We start from the raw sequence: 17673 nt of genomic DNA, 5'->3' as shown, positions 1-17673 counted from the left end.
GCTGGGGGGAGCCGATGGGCGCAGAGGAGCGTGTGGATTGGACACAGGCATCTCTTACGGGAGGGTCGATAAATAGGGATTCTCTGTGTTCTACTCAGGAGGAGAGGGCTGAAGATGATAAAACGGGTAAAATCAGATGGGAATAAATCGACTGGAAAAGAATCTAATCCATCTGGAAAAGGCAGACAGATCAGAATCACAATCACAGAATCCGAGGGCTGGAGGGGACCTCAGGAGGTCGTCTAGTCCAGCCCCCTGCCTAAAGCAGGATCAACCCCCCCAAAGCATCCCAGCCAGGACCTTGTCAAGCTCGGATTTAAAAAACCTCCACGGGTGCAGATTCCACCACTTCCCTCAGTAACACATTCCAGTGCCTCACCACCCTCACGCTGACGCAGTTTTTCCTGATATCCAACCTGCACCTCCCCCTCTGTCACTTCAGGCCATTGCTCCTTGCTCTGCCATCTGTCACCACTGAGAACAGCTTCGCTTCATCCTCTCTAGAGCCCCCCTTTGGGTAGTTGAAGGCTGCTATCAACTTGCCCCCCAGTCCTCTCTACAGGAAACTAAATAAACCCAAATCCCTCAGCTTCTCCTCATAGGTCATGTGCTCCAGCCCCTTCATCCCCCTCCTTCCCCAGAGGGCAAAGAAGCAGGTCTGGGTGTTCAAAGGGACATCAGTGGCCCAGTCCCACTGGGTGGCTCTCCAGTGGGAGCACAGAGCTACAGAGCCAGAAATCCAGTTGGGTCGTGTCCCTTCCCTTGCAAGGGAAGGCCAGGGCATGAGGGGCCCGCCAGGGCTGGAGAGCAGGCAGGGGCAGGTGGGAGACAGCGCTGCTTCCCCAGGTTAGCTCAAGCGACTCACGACTCCTTACCCGTGCCTCAGTTTACCCTGAGGGGTTCCGTAGAGGCAAACCCGGCCCATGTGGTGCCTGTGGTGTGGAAGGCAGCTCTTGTCGTCTGTCACAGGCCTCGGGGAGCTGAGGCAGGCGACATTTTGACACACGTTGGCCGGTCAAGGGGAAGTCTCCCCCTCACTTGCTCTGAGGCAGCTTGTCGGAGCTGTGGGGCAGCCCAATGGGCTGCAGTAACCCCCATACTCCTTGGTGTATCTTGAGTATGCTCACGATAGTGGCATGAAGCCCTTCTTGGTGAATTATCCGGACTGCCCCGTTCCCTGGGTTGCTGGGAACGTGTCCTCACTCACCAAGGGAAACCGAGGCGCAGAGTGACAGGGAAGTGAGGGAGAGCAGGCCAGAGCTCAAACCACTCGACCCCACTGCCCTCCCAGAGCTGAGAAGAGAACCCAGGAGTCCTGGTGCCCAGCCCTGCCCCTGCTTCAACTGCGAGATCTCCCTCTGCTCCTACAATAATCTACCCATGAGATGTCACCCTCCTTTGGGAGATGGAAATAGACACCCCGCCCCTCCCAACCCCGCTGCACTGCCCCTCGCCCCACCCCCATCCTAAAGCCAGCCTCTGAACCAGACACCCATTTCACAGCCCCACACACTGAGCCCTGCACGGCACTTCCTGCGCAGCCCAGCCCCCTGGTCACTCACTCATGGGCACAGGACACGTGGCAGTGCCGGAGCGCTCCCCGCAGGCAGCGGCTGGGTCCCAGCCCGGCCCGGCCCCGGTGCAGCGCAGGGCGTCGGTGGCAGCGGGACTGCAGCGCCGTTGTGGCCGCGCCCCCCGGCCCTGGTGCTGTGCGGTGCCGCCCGGCGGAGGCGGCGCTGGGCGCCCCGGGGCTGCACCGGGAACACGTGACGTGCACGTGGCGGGTGTGTAGCGGGTGTGACAGTGTCACACCGACGGGCGGGGCGGGGCGCTGCGGGGGGAGGGGCAGGACACCGCACACACCCGCTGCAGGGCCGGGCCGGGCGTGGGTGACAACAGCCCTGTCCCGCCCTCTGAGCGCGCGGGGGGGCGGGGCTCACCCCCTGGGGACTCTCCCCCCGTGGGGCTCTCGGGGGCAATGACCCCGCCCCCCGCAGCGCTTTGTCACGTGCGCGACGAGCGGGCAGCGGCTGCCACAGCCCCGGCAGGGTCAGTCCGCGCAGAGGGCCCCGCCGCGCTCACTGCGCATGCGCGGTACGGGAGAGGGCGGGGCATAGCCCGAGCTTCTGGCCCCCGCCAGCCCCCCCCTCCCCCGCGGTACGTGTGTTACTGGAGAGACATTATCGCTGCGTTCTGGAGAGGGACGTAGCCGAGCTGGGTTTTGTATTCAAATCCGGCACCTTAACACAGGGGTTAAATCTTGATGGGAACTTTCTGCGTCACTCTAGGGGCTCGTCTGCGAACTTGGCTCAGTCCAAATCTTGACCTCCCGCCCCGCCCCGCCGCTCTCTGATTTGCCCCCCTTGATCGTTTGTTTCTGATTTGTGCGCCTTGATTTCTGTGTCCGGTTCTCTGGGCCTTAAATCTTGAGTCTGCTCCGGTCCGGCTCTGGGCGGGAGAAGTGGGTCTGTCCCACGAAAGCTCGTCACCTCATAAACCATTTTGCGAGTCTTTCCAGTGCCACTTGACCGCGTTTTGTTTTGATAGTGTAGAGACTGGCGGGGCTTCCTCCCTGTTACTATCCAACGCTTAACGCGTGACCGAGTCCAGCACTGGCGGGGGGTGTTGGTTATTGCCGGGGGGTGAATTCCTCCGCTCTGAGGGGGTGTGCGCGGGCTCCCCCCAAGCCCCTGGGAGGGGGGGTATTAAATGCCGAAGGGCTGGCGGGGCGGGGGGGGGTGTCTGTTGTGTAATGCTGACACCTACTGGCCGCCCCCAGCATTGCAGCAGGACGATGAAGGGGGCAGTGCAGCCCCCCAGATGCGGCTCAGGCGACGTTCAGGCTGCAGCTGAAGCTAGAAATAATGTATGTAATTTGCGCAATGTGCAAATGAACCTCCCCAGTCCGGCACCCTCAGGCCCTGACCGGTGCCAGACGAAAGAATTTGCAGGACCACAGGAGGTCGATATTGCCCAGCTGCATTCCCAGCACTCCCACTGCTCACTTGGTGGTTCCCTGTGGGGTTCACTCCCTCTGGGGCACCTGGTGCTGCCCACGGTGGGCGGAGGGGACACTGGCTGGCTGGGGAGGCGGGAGCTGTTTCCTGCCTCCCCCCAGAGCCTGTCCCAGAGGTGAGCAAACCCTTCACCTCGGCCCCACGTTCTGTCCCACCCATAAGCCGCCCCTCCCCCACCCGTCTCATGTCCCCAACCGCTGGGAGTTTCTGCCCGTGGGGGGGTGAAGCCCGTGGGGCCGGTGCAGGGAACAGGGACCCCCAGTACAAACACTGCAGGTCAGTCCAGCCCTGTGAGCGCCCAGCCTGGCCCAGCCCCAGAGTCCAGCCTTTGGAACGGGACCGAGACCCAGCGGCAGACCCTGCCCCCCCTTCCCGGGTGTGTGCAGCCCCGGTCTCGGCTCCTCGGGGCGGGGGAGAGCCGCTGCCCGCGGCCTCCCGTCGCAGGTCACAGAGCCGGACGAGACTCGGGAGGTCCCAGGGTCCCGGCCCGGCCCGGCCCTCTCGGCGGGGCGCAGCCCCAGCCCGGGCAGATCTGTGTGTGATCTCTGGGCCCCAGGCCCGCAGGGTCGGAGCTCACAGCCCGGGGGGCAGCAGGCGAGTGCCGACCGCTGGGACCCGCAGGAGGGAACGAACCCGGCACCCGGGGGGCTAAAGCCCGGGGCTGTTCCAGGAGCCACAGGCCGCTGGCGCCCCCGCCCTCGGCCCGGCTGCAGAGCGGAGAGTCCGCTCCCCGGTCACTGCGGGTCACGCACGTCCGTGTCCAGCCCAAAGCGGGGGGGGGCTTTCGCGGGACCCGCTGTGGGCGGCAGGGCCAAGCGGGGCAGGTCCCGGCGCTTTGCCGCAGGACGCGGCGCTCCCGGCAAGTCTCCCCCCGGCAGAAGCCGGGCCAATAAACGACGCGTCCCTCCGTCCGTCCCCCTTGTCTCTCAGCTGCCGCCCGTGGCACCGCCCCGGCTACAGCGACACCGGGCACAGCCCTGCGGTCGGCAGCGGGGCCGGGGCGGGGCCGGACACTGGTGCAGGCTGAGTCCTTTTCTACGCTGTTAGCCTGCCGCGCCCGGCAGAGCTACGGGCTCTGCCCCTTTAAGGGATTTGGCGCGCTGTATGCTAATGTCACAGGGTCATCGCCAACCTCCCGCCCGCGGGGAAGTTCATTCATTTCAACAGCGGCTGCAGGAGAGCTATCGGGGCCTCGTCCAATCCGGGAGCACTATGCTAATACGGCCACGCCCCTGCAGGGAGTCAGCTGCCGCCTGGCTTTTTCGCGCGTTTTCTTGCACTGGCAATGGGAAAAGAGGAGCGTGTGAATGGGGCGTTCGGGGTCCCTCTTTGGCTACGGGACAGACACGGGGAGGTGGAGCTGGGACCTGACTTGCAAGGGGTGCTGCGGCCCGGGAGTGCCTGGATGAGGTGAGCTGTGATCTTCCTACACCGCAGTGTCCTGGGAAACTGAGTCCGTCCTTCTGGTCTGCAGTGGGGGGAGGGTGTTCCGGCGATCCCAGCCTTAGGGCAGCGCTGGGCTTATTTTTACCCACAGACCCACCCACCCACGCAGGCTGAAGGGCCTGGCAGTGCCTGTGAACTAGGTGGTGTTTCCTGTTTAATGTGGTGCCCAGAGTTGTGCACAATTTGTCCTTTGAATGTTTTTATTTACTACAAACCGAGGTTTGCATTAAGATTTGCTCCCTTGACGCCTCACGTCCATCAGGGAGCAGAGGGTGACCCCTGTGCAGCGCACCCCCCAAGGGCAGTGGAGTCAGGGCAGTGGCTTCTACAGCTGTTCCTGAGCAGTCTTGGCTAGCAGTCGCCTGGCTGGTAGCAGCAAAGTTGAGGGGTTCAGTGTGCGGGAGGGGCTGCGGGCTGGGGCAGAGGGTGGGATGCAGGGGTGGGTGGGTGGAGAAAGGGACGAGGAACCTCCTCGAAAAGCCCTGCCCAGAATAACGGCTCCTGCAGCAGTTTGGTCTCTGTGGTGGGACTTTGGGTTGGGAATATTAGCGAGAAAATGAGACGGGGTAAGTGATTGGTCCATGCACCCCTTTGCAGCCTGCAATGTGGTGTTTAGAGCTTCAAAAGCATCTCACAAAACTGGGTGACTGGGGCACAAATGGCAAATGAAATTCAGTGTTGATCAATGTAAAGTGATGCACAGAGGAAAACATCATCCCACCAGACCTGTTGGGGTGGGGGGTGTAAATCAGCTGCTGCCACTCTAGAGAGAGTGTTTGGAGCCATTGTGGATAATGAGCAAGTCTCTGTTCTGAGGTGGGATTGATCAGGTGCTGGGGGGAGTTACCCAGTGTTTGGAGCTCACACACTGTTTGCTGTTTAGAGATGAGTTGCTCGTTTTCAGGCTTTTAGACGTTCACCATTTACTGGAAATAATCAAGAGGGTTTTTTTTTAATTTTTTTAACATTGCAATTATCGCGTGGGAGCCACAATGAACGTCCTTAAAGAGCCGCAGGGTGCAGACCCCCACCTCCGACTGTTTTGTTTTGTGTTTTAATTTCTTTTCAGGTTTGCGTCCGTGGGAAGAGCAGACTGGAATTGTGATCTCAGAAGAAGACACAGAAACATCTGCCTGGATCTGCAGATCCTAAGAAAATGATTGTGAGCCCGGGGAGCTGCCCTACGCATCTCAATGGAGGGTTGAGCCCACGGCCTGTTGTTCCGGAGGCCTCCCATGGAGAGCTCCAGGAAAGGACCCCGCGTGTGGCAGGAAGGGAAGAGCGCAGTGGGCAGAGCTCCTGCACTTCCCACTCAAGAAAAGACGTCAGCTCTTCGCCATCTTCACCCCCTGCATCTTGGGAAGCAGGTGACCCAACGGCTCTGGAGTGACTTCTGTGAACCCTGCAACGCAGGGGAGGAGCTGGGAGGAGAAGTGGCCCAGGAAGGGTGAAGAGCTTGTGTTTCCTTGGGGTCCTTTCCTGCCCTGGCAGAGGGAGGACCCCTGCTGGCGCGGGGCCTGCGCAAAGCTTAACAGAATTGACTGTGCAGCCGCTGAGGGGAAGCTGAGGAACGGGTCCGCCGGATGCCAGGCCAGGTGAGGGCCCCCTAGAGAACCAGGCTTTGGCCATTTGCGGCTGTTTGGGTTGTTCTGATGCCCAGTTCCGTGCTGCTTTGGATGGTTGTGGCGGTTTTGTTACCAAGAACTCTTCGCAGCATCCAGTTCTGATTTCATCCGCGGTTATTCAGGTTTATCCCACAGTGTCCTCCTGGCACCTGAGCGCTGCCCCATCAGTGGAGCGATTCGCATTGGTCACGTGTGGCTCTGTCTCAGCCTGTTGTGTGAGGCGGTCTCTGAGTGGGGATGTTCATGTGGCCCTGCTAAGCCTCACCTGCTAAGCCCCCCACCCCCATATCTCCCTGTCCTGTGTTTGGGATAGGGAGATACAGTCACCCTAATCCCAGTGAAAGAGTCACCTGTTCGGGGCTGATTTTCTGGGATTCAATTCTGCGCACCTGGTAAAGACGCACGAAATCAAACTCTTTGGAGCTGACAGTCGACCCCTGAACTCCTCCATATCGCGAGGAGTAAGGGACATCGACGGAGAGTTTCTCCTGTTGACCTCCCTCTGTGTAGCCGGCCAGGTAAGTCAACTGCAGAGAGGTCGAGTCTAGCTCCGCAACTGCAGAAACTAGAACTGTGTATCTGCCATTGACTTAACTGCCGGTGTGGACCGATCCTGAGAAGTGGGGACCACACACAGGGCTGATCAGAGCTCAGTGCTGCAGACTGGCAGTAGGGGGCGCTCTGACCTCGCTAGTGCCAGTGGTTGAGGAGGACTGACAGCCAGAGCTGTTTGGCATCCTTAAAAATCTCACAGCGCTGCTTGAACAGGGGCTCTGAGTGTGCCCAGAGTCCAGCCTGGGTGACTGCAGGTTGCCTCCTGCAGTGCCAGGCGGTGTGGGGTTCATCTTCCACCCTTCCCTTCAGACATCCTGCAGCCGTGTGGTGCGCTGCTGACCAGCCGGTGTATTTCCCTCCAGAGGTGGCTGCATTTCAGTGGGGTCGGGGGGGGGGAACGATTCCGGTAGGTCAGTGTTTCCTTAACTAATTTGGCCACAGAACACTTTTGGGCTTGGAATATATTGACAGCCCAGAGACAGGCTGGGCCAGCGGAGAGGGAGATTCATACTGAAAAATTGCTGCATGTAATTCTCCAAAGCTGATTTTAAAAAGTTCTGGGTTTTAGATGCCTTTTATTTTACAAAGAACAAAAACTGACAAGAGAAAATTATCTGAATGAACAACTGATGTCCTTCTGATAGGAGGATGTTTAGCAATCGTATCATTAAGTATAAAAATTAAATATTAAGTGCAAACCCAGAATAAACGTCATTATGGCAGCCAAAAGAAGGACGCTTAGTATCGTTCTTTTGTACAAAAATAGAAAAAACAAGTGTTTAAAAAAGGCCTGTTCTTCCTTCAAGCTTAAAAAACAGATTTGTGAAAAAGAAACGCAAAACAAATAATCTTGTTGTTTTTACAGACAACCACTGGAAAAAGAAAACAAGTGCCACCTGACAGGTTTTTTAATGGGAGGAGTGTTTCTGCATCTCTCTTTCAGCACCAGTCAGATAATGACTATACTATTATGACTGTGTTATAAATAATAAAGTACCTACAATCTAAATACTATTCAAATACCTTTGTGACTGTAGTGCCAGCTCCATGCCTCAAAATCAGAACACAAATAATAAAAAATCCTCACAGCATTATTTTTCTAAATCTCTCATGATTGTTTTCGGGCCTGATTCATGGCTTTTGAACCACTGGGGATGGCAATGCCAGAGTGGTGTAAATAAGGGGACCTGGGTGAGAATGAGAATCCAGCCCATTGTCTTTCAAATTGGCAGTGTCCCTTTAACATGGTGGCCAGGTTTGCAGTCAGTGGGGGGTGTGTCTACACAGCAAAGTTATTGCGGCAGAACGGTCACTATTCCCAAGTAACTTTGCGAGTGTCTACACAGTAAAACCACTATTGCAAAATTATTTTGAAATAGCAAAGGGCTTATTTCAAATTTGGTCAAACTCATTCCATGAAGAACAGGGCCCATTCCAAACTAGGGGCTGTGTAAACAGGAGGAGGGCCTATTTCAAAATGAGCTATTATGGAATATTTATTCTGAAATAACTTTGCTGTGTAGCCGTGGTAGTGCAGATTAGAGCCCCGGGAAGCCGTGCTTTCAGGGACTCTAATCCACAAGAGGCTCTATTGTGTGTGGAGACACTATTTGGGAATAAGTTTTGCTTATTTTCCCTGCAGCGTGGATGCGTTATTCTGAAATATTTTTGTAAGGAATGTGCCAGCAGGAACTCAATGCTGCTGAAGGCTGGGAGGAATGTGTCTCTCAGAGGTCATTTGCATGAGAATGCAAAGGGGTGCATATGTGACACCTGGCAAACAAAGAGTGATGGGTAGCAAGGAAGCAGTGAGATTTTTGTCTGTTGTAAACACATTGTTGTAGAATCACAATTTATGCAAACACTCAGTATGAGAATTGTGAAATCTCACCAATGCCCCAAGTCATTGTGGGGGACAGGGCAGTCGATATAACTGCATAAGACATGGATTACACAGAGCTCCCTGGTTTGAAGCATTATAAAGCAAATGTTTGGGGGCGGGGGTGGGGGGTATGGTTTGAACCAGGTAGCTGAGTGGCTTGGCCCTGCCTATTCCTTGGCCCTATAGCTGTAAGTTTGGTTTGAGTAGCCCTCTCCTGTGTTAAAAGGTAGTCCTGGAAACTGGTGTTTTTATGAGACTCCACTTTGGTGGCTACCAAATGCTGAAATTACAGGGGGGCAGCTGAGGCCAGCAAGTGCTGAAATTACAGGATTTGCCTCAAGCTAGACCCACAATGGCACTGGATGGTGTGACAGGTGGGCAGCTGGTAGGAGGAGCAGTGGATGGCAGGACCGGCGGGTGGCCGGGAGGAGGAGCAGCGGATGGACAGAAGGCACGACCCATGGACGGCTGGTAGGAGCAAGCAGAACGCCGGACAGGCGCAAAGGTGGTCTTGTCTCAGGTTCCGCGAGGGAAAGCATCAGCGTGAGGTGTCAGTGCCCACAGGGACTGGACCAAGTTGTAAGTGGGGCATTTGAAGTGGGGGTCCGGAGAAAGTTGGGTGTGTGGATTGGCTGGTCACAGTACTGGACTGGAGAGCCTGAGAGGCCAAGGACACTGCTCAATGCATCTGAGCTGGGACAGTTACTTGAGAACTGGTTATGAACTCTGGGTGTGGGATTTTCCCAAGCTTATGCTAATTGACTTTTCTGCCTCTTTTATTGAAAGTCCGTTTCTGCACTCAGACTGTGTGCTTGCGAGGGGGGAAGGGTTGCCTCTCCGAGGCGCCCGGTGGTGTGTGACGTTCCCAGGCTACTGGCTGGGGGCTTGACCCGGTTCTGTGTGAGATGGATGAAAGGAACCCCTCGATGTTGAACCCGGCCCTGGTTGCTGCCAGTTCCTTCCGGCAGAAGGGTAACAACAATAATACAAACATCTGGGCCAAATAAAGAGATTCAGCAAATCACCAGACACCTCCCTTGGCCTAGCTGGCAGAAGATTTGGTACAAGCAGAGAAGAGCGATTGCAATCATATTTTGCATGTTCATTTTACACTCCAGTAATGCCCCACCTCAGCACAGGGACGTGCTGGTCTGTTCGCTGTTGGGGCTGGAGGGGCTCATCTCTCTCCCCCTCCTGTCCCTGGGGCTGCAGGAGGGGCCCTGAGGGGCAGATGTGGGGCTGGGCAGGGGCAGAACTAACAGCCAGGCTGCTGCAGGAGCAGGACACAATTAATTAATGAGGGTCACCAGGGGGTGGGGTGGGGAGCTGGATGCGATTTGTACCGATCTGTGTCCTAAGATCTCACTGGGGTCTGTCAGGTATTTCCAGTAAATAAAGCAGGAAAGAGAATTCTGATGTGTTTTGTCCTTTTTCATTTCCCGGCATCAGTTCCTGGGGGCAGAGTGGAGAGTTTGGTTCCCTGCTCAGTGGGGTCTCTCCAGCCCCCCACTGAGACTGAGGCTAGAGAGGCTGATTTCAGGGACACAGTCGGAGCTGGGAGCTATGGTGCCACACCCCCAGCCAGGGCCGGATTCTCCCCCCAGGGATGGAGCCCGGCGGGAAAGTGAAGATCGGGGCCTCGGCATCAGCATCGATAAATGTCACCTGCCCCCGATCACAGTCCAGACACACCTGGATCCTGCGGGGAGCCCGGCTAAGGGTCAGGGGGGTCTCAGGGGAGGTGAGAGCCTGGAACTGATCATCCCACTGCTCCACAGCCCAGATCCCCCCCTCAGGGCTGAGGCTGATCCATCCCTTCCTCCTCACAGATTCTCTGGCCACCCCCACAGCCCAGAACAACCCATCCCCCACCTCCACCTCCCAGCAATGTCTCCCCGAGGTGAACCCCTCACAGCCCAGCACACAGAGCTCAGCGTCGAATCTCTCCGGGTTGTCGGGCAGTCGCTGTCGTGTATGTTCCCATCTCACACTTTTCCCACCCTCAGACAGGACGAGGTGGGGATGAGCCGTGTCTGGATCCAGAGTCACATGGGCTGCAGGGGAGAGAGAATCAGAGCGTGAGGGGCAGAGCTCAGCCCTGGGGGAGGGTTTGATGGGTCAGTGACAGAATCGGGCCCAGCTGGAGAGTGACTCGGGGAATCTCCTTCCCCCAGGCTGTGCCCGACAGCTCTGAGATCTCAGCCCAGGGCTGGGGAGAGTCACTCACAGGCAGGGACGGGTCAGGGACAGGGTGAAAGGATAGGCTGGGCCAGGCCTGGGGCTCAGGATCTTTCCCCTCCTGCCCCCACCTCTCCCTGGGGAGGGACTAGAGTCTGGGAGCCCCGGCAGATGGTCCAACTCAGTGACCATTGGCAGAGCTCCCCTCCCCCACACCTTAAATCTGAAAGGTTTGAAAACTAAAAGAAAATGTTACTGGAAACCACATTAACTGGTGCCCTTTTTTGTTAAAACTGAATGGAAATAGTTTATAGTGACAAAAAATAAATATACACATCGTGAAGTTCCCCTCTGTACTAAAAAATTTAATGGAAATATGTTAACAATCCTTTTTTAAAAAAATCCATAATAAAAATTAACAATCAAAACAACACTGTAATTTTGAAAAATACAATCATTTCAATAAAGCGTGAATCTTTTTCCTTCATTTTCAAACCAGCCCCAACTGACTTAAGAACCTAAGCAATGATGGATTAATCTGCTAGTCAATATATAAACAGGATGTGCGTAATATTGTAGATAGTGTAAGGGATAGTTAGAGCATCTCAGGGGAAATGCAGCACAGCCTGCCTATACCGCAGGAGGAGGCAAATGGGTAGTATTTCTTTCCATGTTTCTGTCATTTCTCACTCTAATGGTAACACAACACAATCCATCATTTACAGTCAAGCCCTGAGATACAATCGCATCTGCTCTGATCCTACTGACAGAGACCGAAAACTCCAAAATCTCCCAAACATTCATAGACCTGAATTACCCACCAGGAGAAGTTTAAAAACAAATCAACAGGGCCAGATGAATACCCAGAAGCCAACTACCCCAAGACAGGCCCAAAAAAGCCAATAACAGAACATCACTGGTCATCGCCTGCAGCCCCCAACTCAAACCACTGCAAGGCATCATTAAAGCCCTACAACCTATCCTAAATCATGATGCCACACTCCAGAAGGGCCTGTTCTTTCCTATAGGCAACCTCCCAAACTTATGAGGATTCTCACCAGCAACCACAGGCTAAACCACAATAATACTAATCCTGGAACTTTTCCTTGCAACAAGCCCTGTTGCCAACTTTGTCCACAGATCTATTCTGGACAAAGATACCATCACTGGACAAAACCACGTTAATTACAGAATCCTGGACACATTCTCCTGGCCCTCAACTATCATCATATATGCCATCATCTGCCAACAATGCCCACACACCCTGTATATAGGACAGACTGCAAACACTCTTCCACAAAGAATGAATGGACATAGAACAGACATCAAACAACTCCAAATACAGAAACCTGTCAGCCAGCACTTTAATGGAGTGGGCCATCCTGTTTAAGACCTGAAAGTTTGTGTTCTATTGAAAAGGGACTTTAACAAGTGTCTACAGAGAGAATGCTCAGAACTAACATTCATATTCAAATTTGAAACATTAACCCATGTTTTGAAGAGGGACAGCAATTACCTGACCCATTATAAGGACTCTTTTACATACTTTGATGTTTTATTTAACTCTTAACTTCCCCACATCACACCCTCCGCCGTCCCTCTGCTCTTCTGATTTGCCAACCTTGATAACAATTTTTCTGATTTGTCAATGCTGATAACAATTTTTGGACCTCTGTGCTTTATATACTGAGTCTGTGCTCGTAAGGCTCTGATCTGAAGAAGTAGGTCTGTCGCACAGAAGCTCATCACCTAATACATTATTTTGTTAGTCTTTAAAGTGCGACTAGACTGCTTTTTAGTATTGCTAGAATACAGACTAACATGGCTGCCACTCTGTGTCTGATGGTAACTGGAACTGCACAGCATGCTTTTGGAACAAATACGTTTTTTAATTAATCAGCCTGAGTGGTGGACCTCAAGTTTGTACCAGTCTCACCCCACAATTAAATAGAAGCCGAACCTCATTGTGATCCAGTTGACCAGAGACCTTGGCATTTGGCACTGTTCCAGATGCTTAACTCACTTTCCTTTCCGAGATCTCTTCTATGTACCTTTGCACTTGCTCAGAGTCTCGGAGAGAGCAACAGTTTTCAGGGAGAAACCACTGACTTGTCCTTCCAGTTCAGGGGAAATCTCCGCTGGCGGCTGGAACTTCCCCTTCTCACACCTGGACAGAGGTAACGTCAGACAGTGAGACTGAATTTAGTGACTCTGTTCTTCAGTTCTTGCCAGTGAGTCGCTGCTCTGAGGGGCTGGGAGTTAGAATCCCTCGGCCTCTCCCAGCCTGAGAGCAGGTGCAGCACAGCCCATGGCCCTGCAACATTCCCCTCGCAGGCCCCATTCAGATTCTAGAACTACGGCCTGGAGAGACCAGCTCTGGGGACAAAAGGGGAATTGCGTCTCCATGGCCCATTCACGCCTTGGCCTCCAGGCTCTGAGGGACAGGATGCTGCCAGTGGAAGTGCTGTACAAATCTGCCCACTAGGAACTAGACTCAGACACCAATTCACCCAGTGCCCAGCAGTGACAAGCCGATGTTCCAGCCTCATAGTCCTGGGGCAGCCGGTCCCCCAGGGAGGTGACACCTCTAGGGAATACTTGAGGTCAGACTTTGCTGTTGAGGGGATAATTGTAAAGTCTGTGCAGGGGTGAGACCCTCAGGCTGGAGGTGATCAGGGATATTTGCAGCTTGGATCTGACCTGCCCCTAACATCTCACTGTAGAGCCCTGGGGAGATTCGGTGCTAACATCATCTCTCAGCTCTTTCCCAACACTGAGAGGTGGGAGGGCAGTGAGAGCCACGTACCTGCTCAAGGTGCTTCTGACGTCCTACAGGGGAAGGAGAGAAAAGAATCTCAGTCCCACACAACACACACAGGGGATCCCAGGGAAGGGAGTTTGCAAAAATAGGGAAGAGGGGCCCTGCCCTGGCCCCAGGGCCTTGGATTCCCTGAGCTAATGGGGCTTTACCATCTCTAATAGCTCTGTGTCTGTAACTCGAGACCGTGGACTGCTGGACTCCAGAGCTTATGATTCAGGAGCCTCCCTTCCCTGTGAGGGGAGCTGGGATGTTTGTAGCCATAGGCACCAGCTTCCACTTCTCCCTGGGGATGCAGAACCCCACTCCCACTCCACCCCCTCCGGCAATGCCACACTTTGCCCCACCTCTTCCTGCCCCCACACTCCCTCTTCCCCACCTGTGCCCATCCCCTCCCTCCAGCACACCCTTGACCTGTTTCTTTCCTCCCCACCCTGCATCTCCCCTCCAGCTGACTGTGGCAGGCAGGACGTGCAGGGAGAAGTGGAGGAGCTGTGGCTGGTGGGTGCAAAGCAACAGCTATTTTTTAATCTGGGATCTCCAGCCCTGGGGCTCACACAGAGTCTCTGTGTCTCCCTCAGTCTCACCTGCAGGAATTCACTCGCTGGCTTCTGACACTTCCCCTCCAGCTCACCCATCAGCTCACTGAGACGGGAAATCTGCGCAGAGAGTTCACTGACACTGTCATTCTGGATCCTCACAATCTCCTCCTCCAGCTTCTCCAGCCGGGCCAGCAGGAGTCGCTCTTGTTCCTCCAGGAACTGCCGCAGCTGCTGGAATTCCCACACGATTTTCTGCCTCTCCCTTTGTGTCTGTCTCTGTAGGAACACAGGGGAAGGGCTGGTCAGGGCCATGGGTGGCGCCTGGGCCTTGTCATGGGGAGCTGAGTGCGCAGGAGGGAGAACGTCTTTGAAAAACCCAACATCTGACTTTTGACTCTGTTCTGTGCACAAAAGGCAGAAGAGTCTCTCTGAGTTTCCCCCTTTGTCCCCTGTTATCTCTGAAAGGGAGGTTGCCAAGGTTGCCAGTTAGCACATTCTGTCATTCATGGCCTCTGGGAGTTCAGACTCCGAGCAGCAGGAGGCCGGGCTCAGCACCGCACTGACAGAGACGCAAGTGGAGGAAAAAGAAGGAAGTGGACAGACACAGCAGGCAGCACTTCCTGGGGACAGTGAGTTCCCTTGGGGAGGATTTGTGGGAAAGCCACAAGGGATAGATACTGACTCATCCCCTGCAATGGAAGCTCAGGGCTTGTCTGCACACGGCTCTAACCCAGCAATCCCCAATCACAGAGACACTCACTATCCCTCCTTCACCAAGGCCACACAGGAGTCTGCCTCCAAACAGACCTCCCTCTGCCAGCCCTGATGGTTCATAACAATTGGCACCTACCAGGCACTCCCGGCTTTTCTCCTCTCCAGTCGCTTTCAGTTCCAGCAGCTTTTCTCTCTCTTCTCTCAGAGTCTTCAAATGGTCCTGGATTTTTCCCTGAGGAAACAGAAAGGATTTGGGAGGTTTTACTTTGGGTTGAGCGCTGGGTATTTCTCTCCACCAAGATAACTCAAGATAACTTTTAGTTTTATTTGCTTGATGACATCGAGACTCCCCAGGAGAGGACACGTTATTAATGCAGCCCCAGGGCTGGTCACAGCCAGACGTGATACTAATTCACATTAGGGCTTGTTAGTAATTTGCGGGAGATCTGGATTCTGCCCAAGCTTTGTGGGTACTTGCGAATTGCTGAGAGGTGCAGCACATTCCAGGGCACTGGAGTCACATGGGGGTGAATCAGCTGCTCCATCTGAGCCCTGTTGTGGGTGAGCTGAGGGCACCTGAGGCCCACACAGCGTTCAGCCCAGCGACCTCCTCTAGTGCCGGCCGCAGCATCTGAGTTTAACCCCTTGTGGAGCTGCGCAGGAGTTCAGCCTCCCAGTGGGAACCTCCTATCCCTGCTGGGCCTGGGGCCTTCAGCAGCGCATCTTTCCCTCCCAACGGCTGCTTCTCTTCACTGCTCAGTGCTGGTGAGATGGGCCTCATAGCGTCACAGCTGCCTTTATCGCAGGTAAAATCTTTACGTCAAAAAGAATCTCATCCCAGCCTGGGTCTCCAGTAACGTTCTCTGTGTTTCTTAGGACTTGTCTACACTGGTTTTGGTTTGGTTTTGTTTTCCCAGAAAAGCCCCTTTATAGGTAGGGGGCAGATCCCACAAACCCTTGTGCCCACGCTGCAAAGCTTGCTAGTCTGGTCTAACAGGGCATTTTACTCAAAATCGTAACTCCCCCAAAACAAACAACTTCCACTGACCTCCTCCCCCTTTTGAATTTGAAAGTGACTCAGTGTGTATGAAGGAGAGGAAATTAAGACTTAATTGGCCTCTTGGGAGACATCCCATCCTAGCTCTTATTTCAAAACTGGGCTCTCTAGTGTGAATGCTCCGTATTGAAATGCTCTGGCAGTGTGAGCGCTCTTCTCAGAAATAACTTATTTACCTGTTAGAACATTGAGAAAAGTTATTTCTGAAAAACCTGCAGTGCGGACACAGCCTTAGGGCAGGTCTACACGGGTCACAGAAGGGACGATCTTCTGGGGCGCTGTTTTGCACCTGCGTGAAACGGCTCGTTCTGGGGTTTAGGTTGCCCCCAGAACTCCTTGCAAACCACAAAGATTAAGGACTGCCGACCGGAGGAGCGCTCCCATCAACATTCGGCAGTGAGGACAGGGACCAAAGTCGACAGCTGCAAAATCAATTTTAGGTTTGCAATTGGTGTAACTAAAGTTGTGTAGCAGCCGTCAACATTCCCAGTAAGAGCAGACGTAGCCGCAGGGGATGTCAGGCTATTTCGAAGGCAGGCTAGACACAAAAAGTGAAGCTGGCTAAAACACTGGGCTGAAAAACACCTATTGCTAAAATGGGCTCCCTTTCTCCCCACTCCACCCCAACAGGCATCCGTTAAGCATCCCCCCAAAATGGAGGCCTGTACCAGGTGGCAGAGTTACATGTCTTTAAACCAGCCACCTCCCAGACCTACAGAACAACAAGCCATTTACTAGCCCTCAGGTTAATTGCTCAGTCATGAGGAAAACTAACCCCAGAATCTCCAGCAATGGCTGTTATTAGCACCTCTAACTCTAAACAAGCACACACGGCGTATTTCCAACTACTCACAACAATTACACACTCAGCAGGTTTGAACATTAAATGTAATCGGTTACAAACCATCTTTTGTTCAAAGTATCTCTAAGTTATACAGATTTACAGTCACAGCCCATTTTTCACACAGCACAGGGGGGAGGGGTGTCCCTCACAAGACACACTTAAAAACTTTCTTTGTTGCCTTTTTGCCAGACTGGAGCATCACTAATTTGTACAGCAACTTTCAGGCCCTGAAGGCTGCACACACCGGAATGGTGCCATTGACTTGTCAGTAAAACGCAAAGTTATTACCCATCAGCCTGGACAGCAGCTCTGTACCTTGTACTCCTGGGCAGCCTCCTGGATGGGAACCACAGTGTGAGCGCGGTGAGCCTTGGATCTATCACACACCACACAGATGGGGGTTTGATCCTCTTCACAGAACAGCTTCAGAGCCTCCTGGTGCTCCCCACACACCCCGTCCCCGCCTGCTCCCTTCGCTGCCTGCAAACTCAGGTGTTTGACTATTTCTGTAACATTGGCCAGCTGCCTGTTGGGCCGGAGGTGTCTCTGCTGCACAGTCTCTCTGCACTGAGGGCAGGAGGCGGCTGGGTCGGGTCCCTCCCAGCACTGGCTGATGCAGGCTCGGCAGAAGTTGTGCCCACACTCCAGAGCGACCGGGGCTGTGAAATACTCCAGACAGACGGGACATGTGGCTTCTTCCTGGAGACTTTGCAGGGGGCTCCCTGCAGCCATGGCTCCCTCCGGGCTGGGAACAGGGTGAGTTTCACTTCCCTGAGCTCAGGAACAGGCTCCTGCGCTGCAGCGAGTGGGTGTTTCCCTGCCTGGATCTGACTCAGGCTGTTTGCTGGGCTGGGAGGAGCTCACGGTAACACCGGGGCCCTGGGACTCCCACGAGCTCATTGACTGGCCTAAGCGCTCATGGGCGGCCGGAGAACAAACAAACTCTGTTTATCTTCCAGGTGCCGCAGCCTCTGAAACAGACTAACAGGCCCCAG

At 54.4% G+C, this 17673-nt stretch overlaps 1 protein-coding gene across 1 annotated transcript in view; it reads right to left on the bottom strand.

Annotated features, from left to right (window-relative positions):
- The window catches only part of LOC142024605 (uncharacterized), a 34803-nt gene extending 17393 nt beyond the window's left edge, over window positions 1–17410 (bottom strand). Inside the window, 9 exon segments of the mRNA XM_075016735.1 lie at window positions 1563–1751; window positions 10072–10579; window positions 10893–10919; window positions 10976–10982; window positions 12684–12870; window positions 13510–13532; window positions 14109–14339; window positions 14914–15009; window positions 16994–17410. Of these exon segments, the coding sequence (XP_074872836.1) occupies window positions 1563–1751; window positions 10072–10579; window positions 10893–10919; window positions 10976–10982; window positions 12684–12870; window positions 13510–13532; window positions 14109–14339; window positions 14914–15009; window positions 16994–17410 (1685 nt within the window).
- Between the last annotated feature and the right edge of the window lie 263 nt (window positions 17411–17673).

Source organism: Carettochelys insculpta, chromosome 22 (genome assembly GCF_033958435.1).
Source record: "Carettochelys insculpta isolate YL-2023 chromosome 22, ASM3395843v1, whole genome shotgun sequence".
In the NCBI taxonomy this organism is placed as follows: domain Eukaryota; kingdom Metazoa; phylum Chordata; order Testudines; family Carettochelyidae; genus Carettochelys; species Carettochelys insculpta.
The sequence above is the reverse complement of the archived record's forward strand: the minus strand, read 5'-3'. Positions and strand labels throughout refer to the sequence as shown.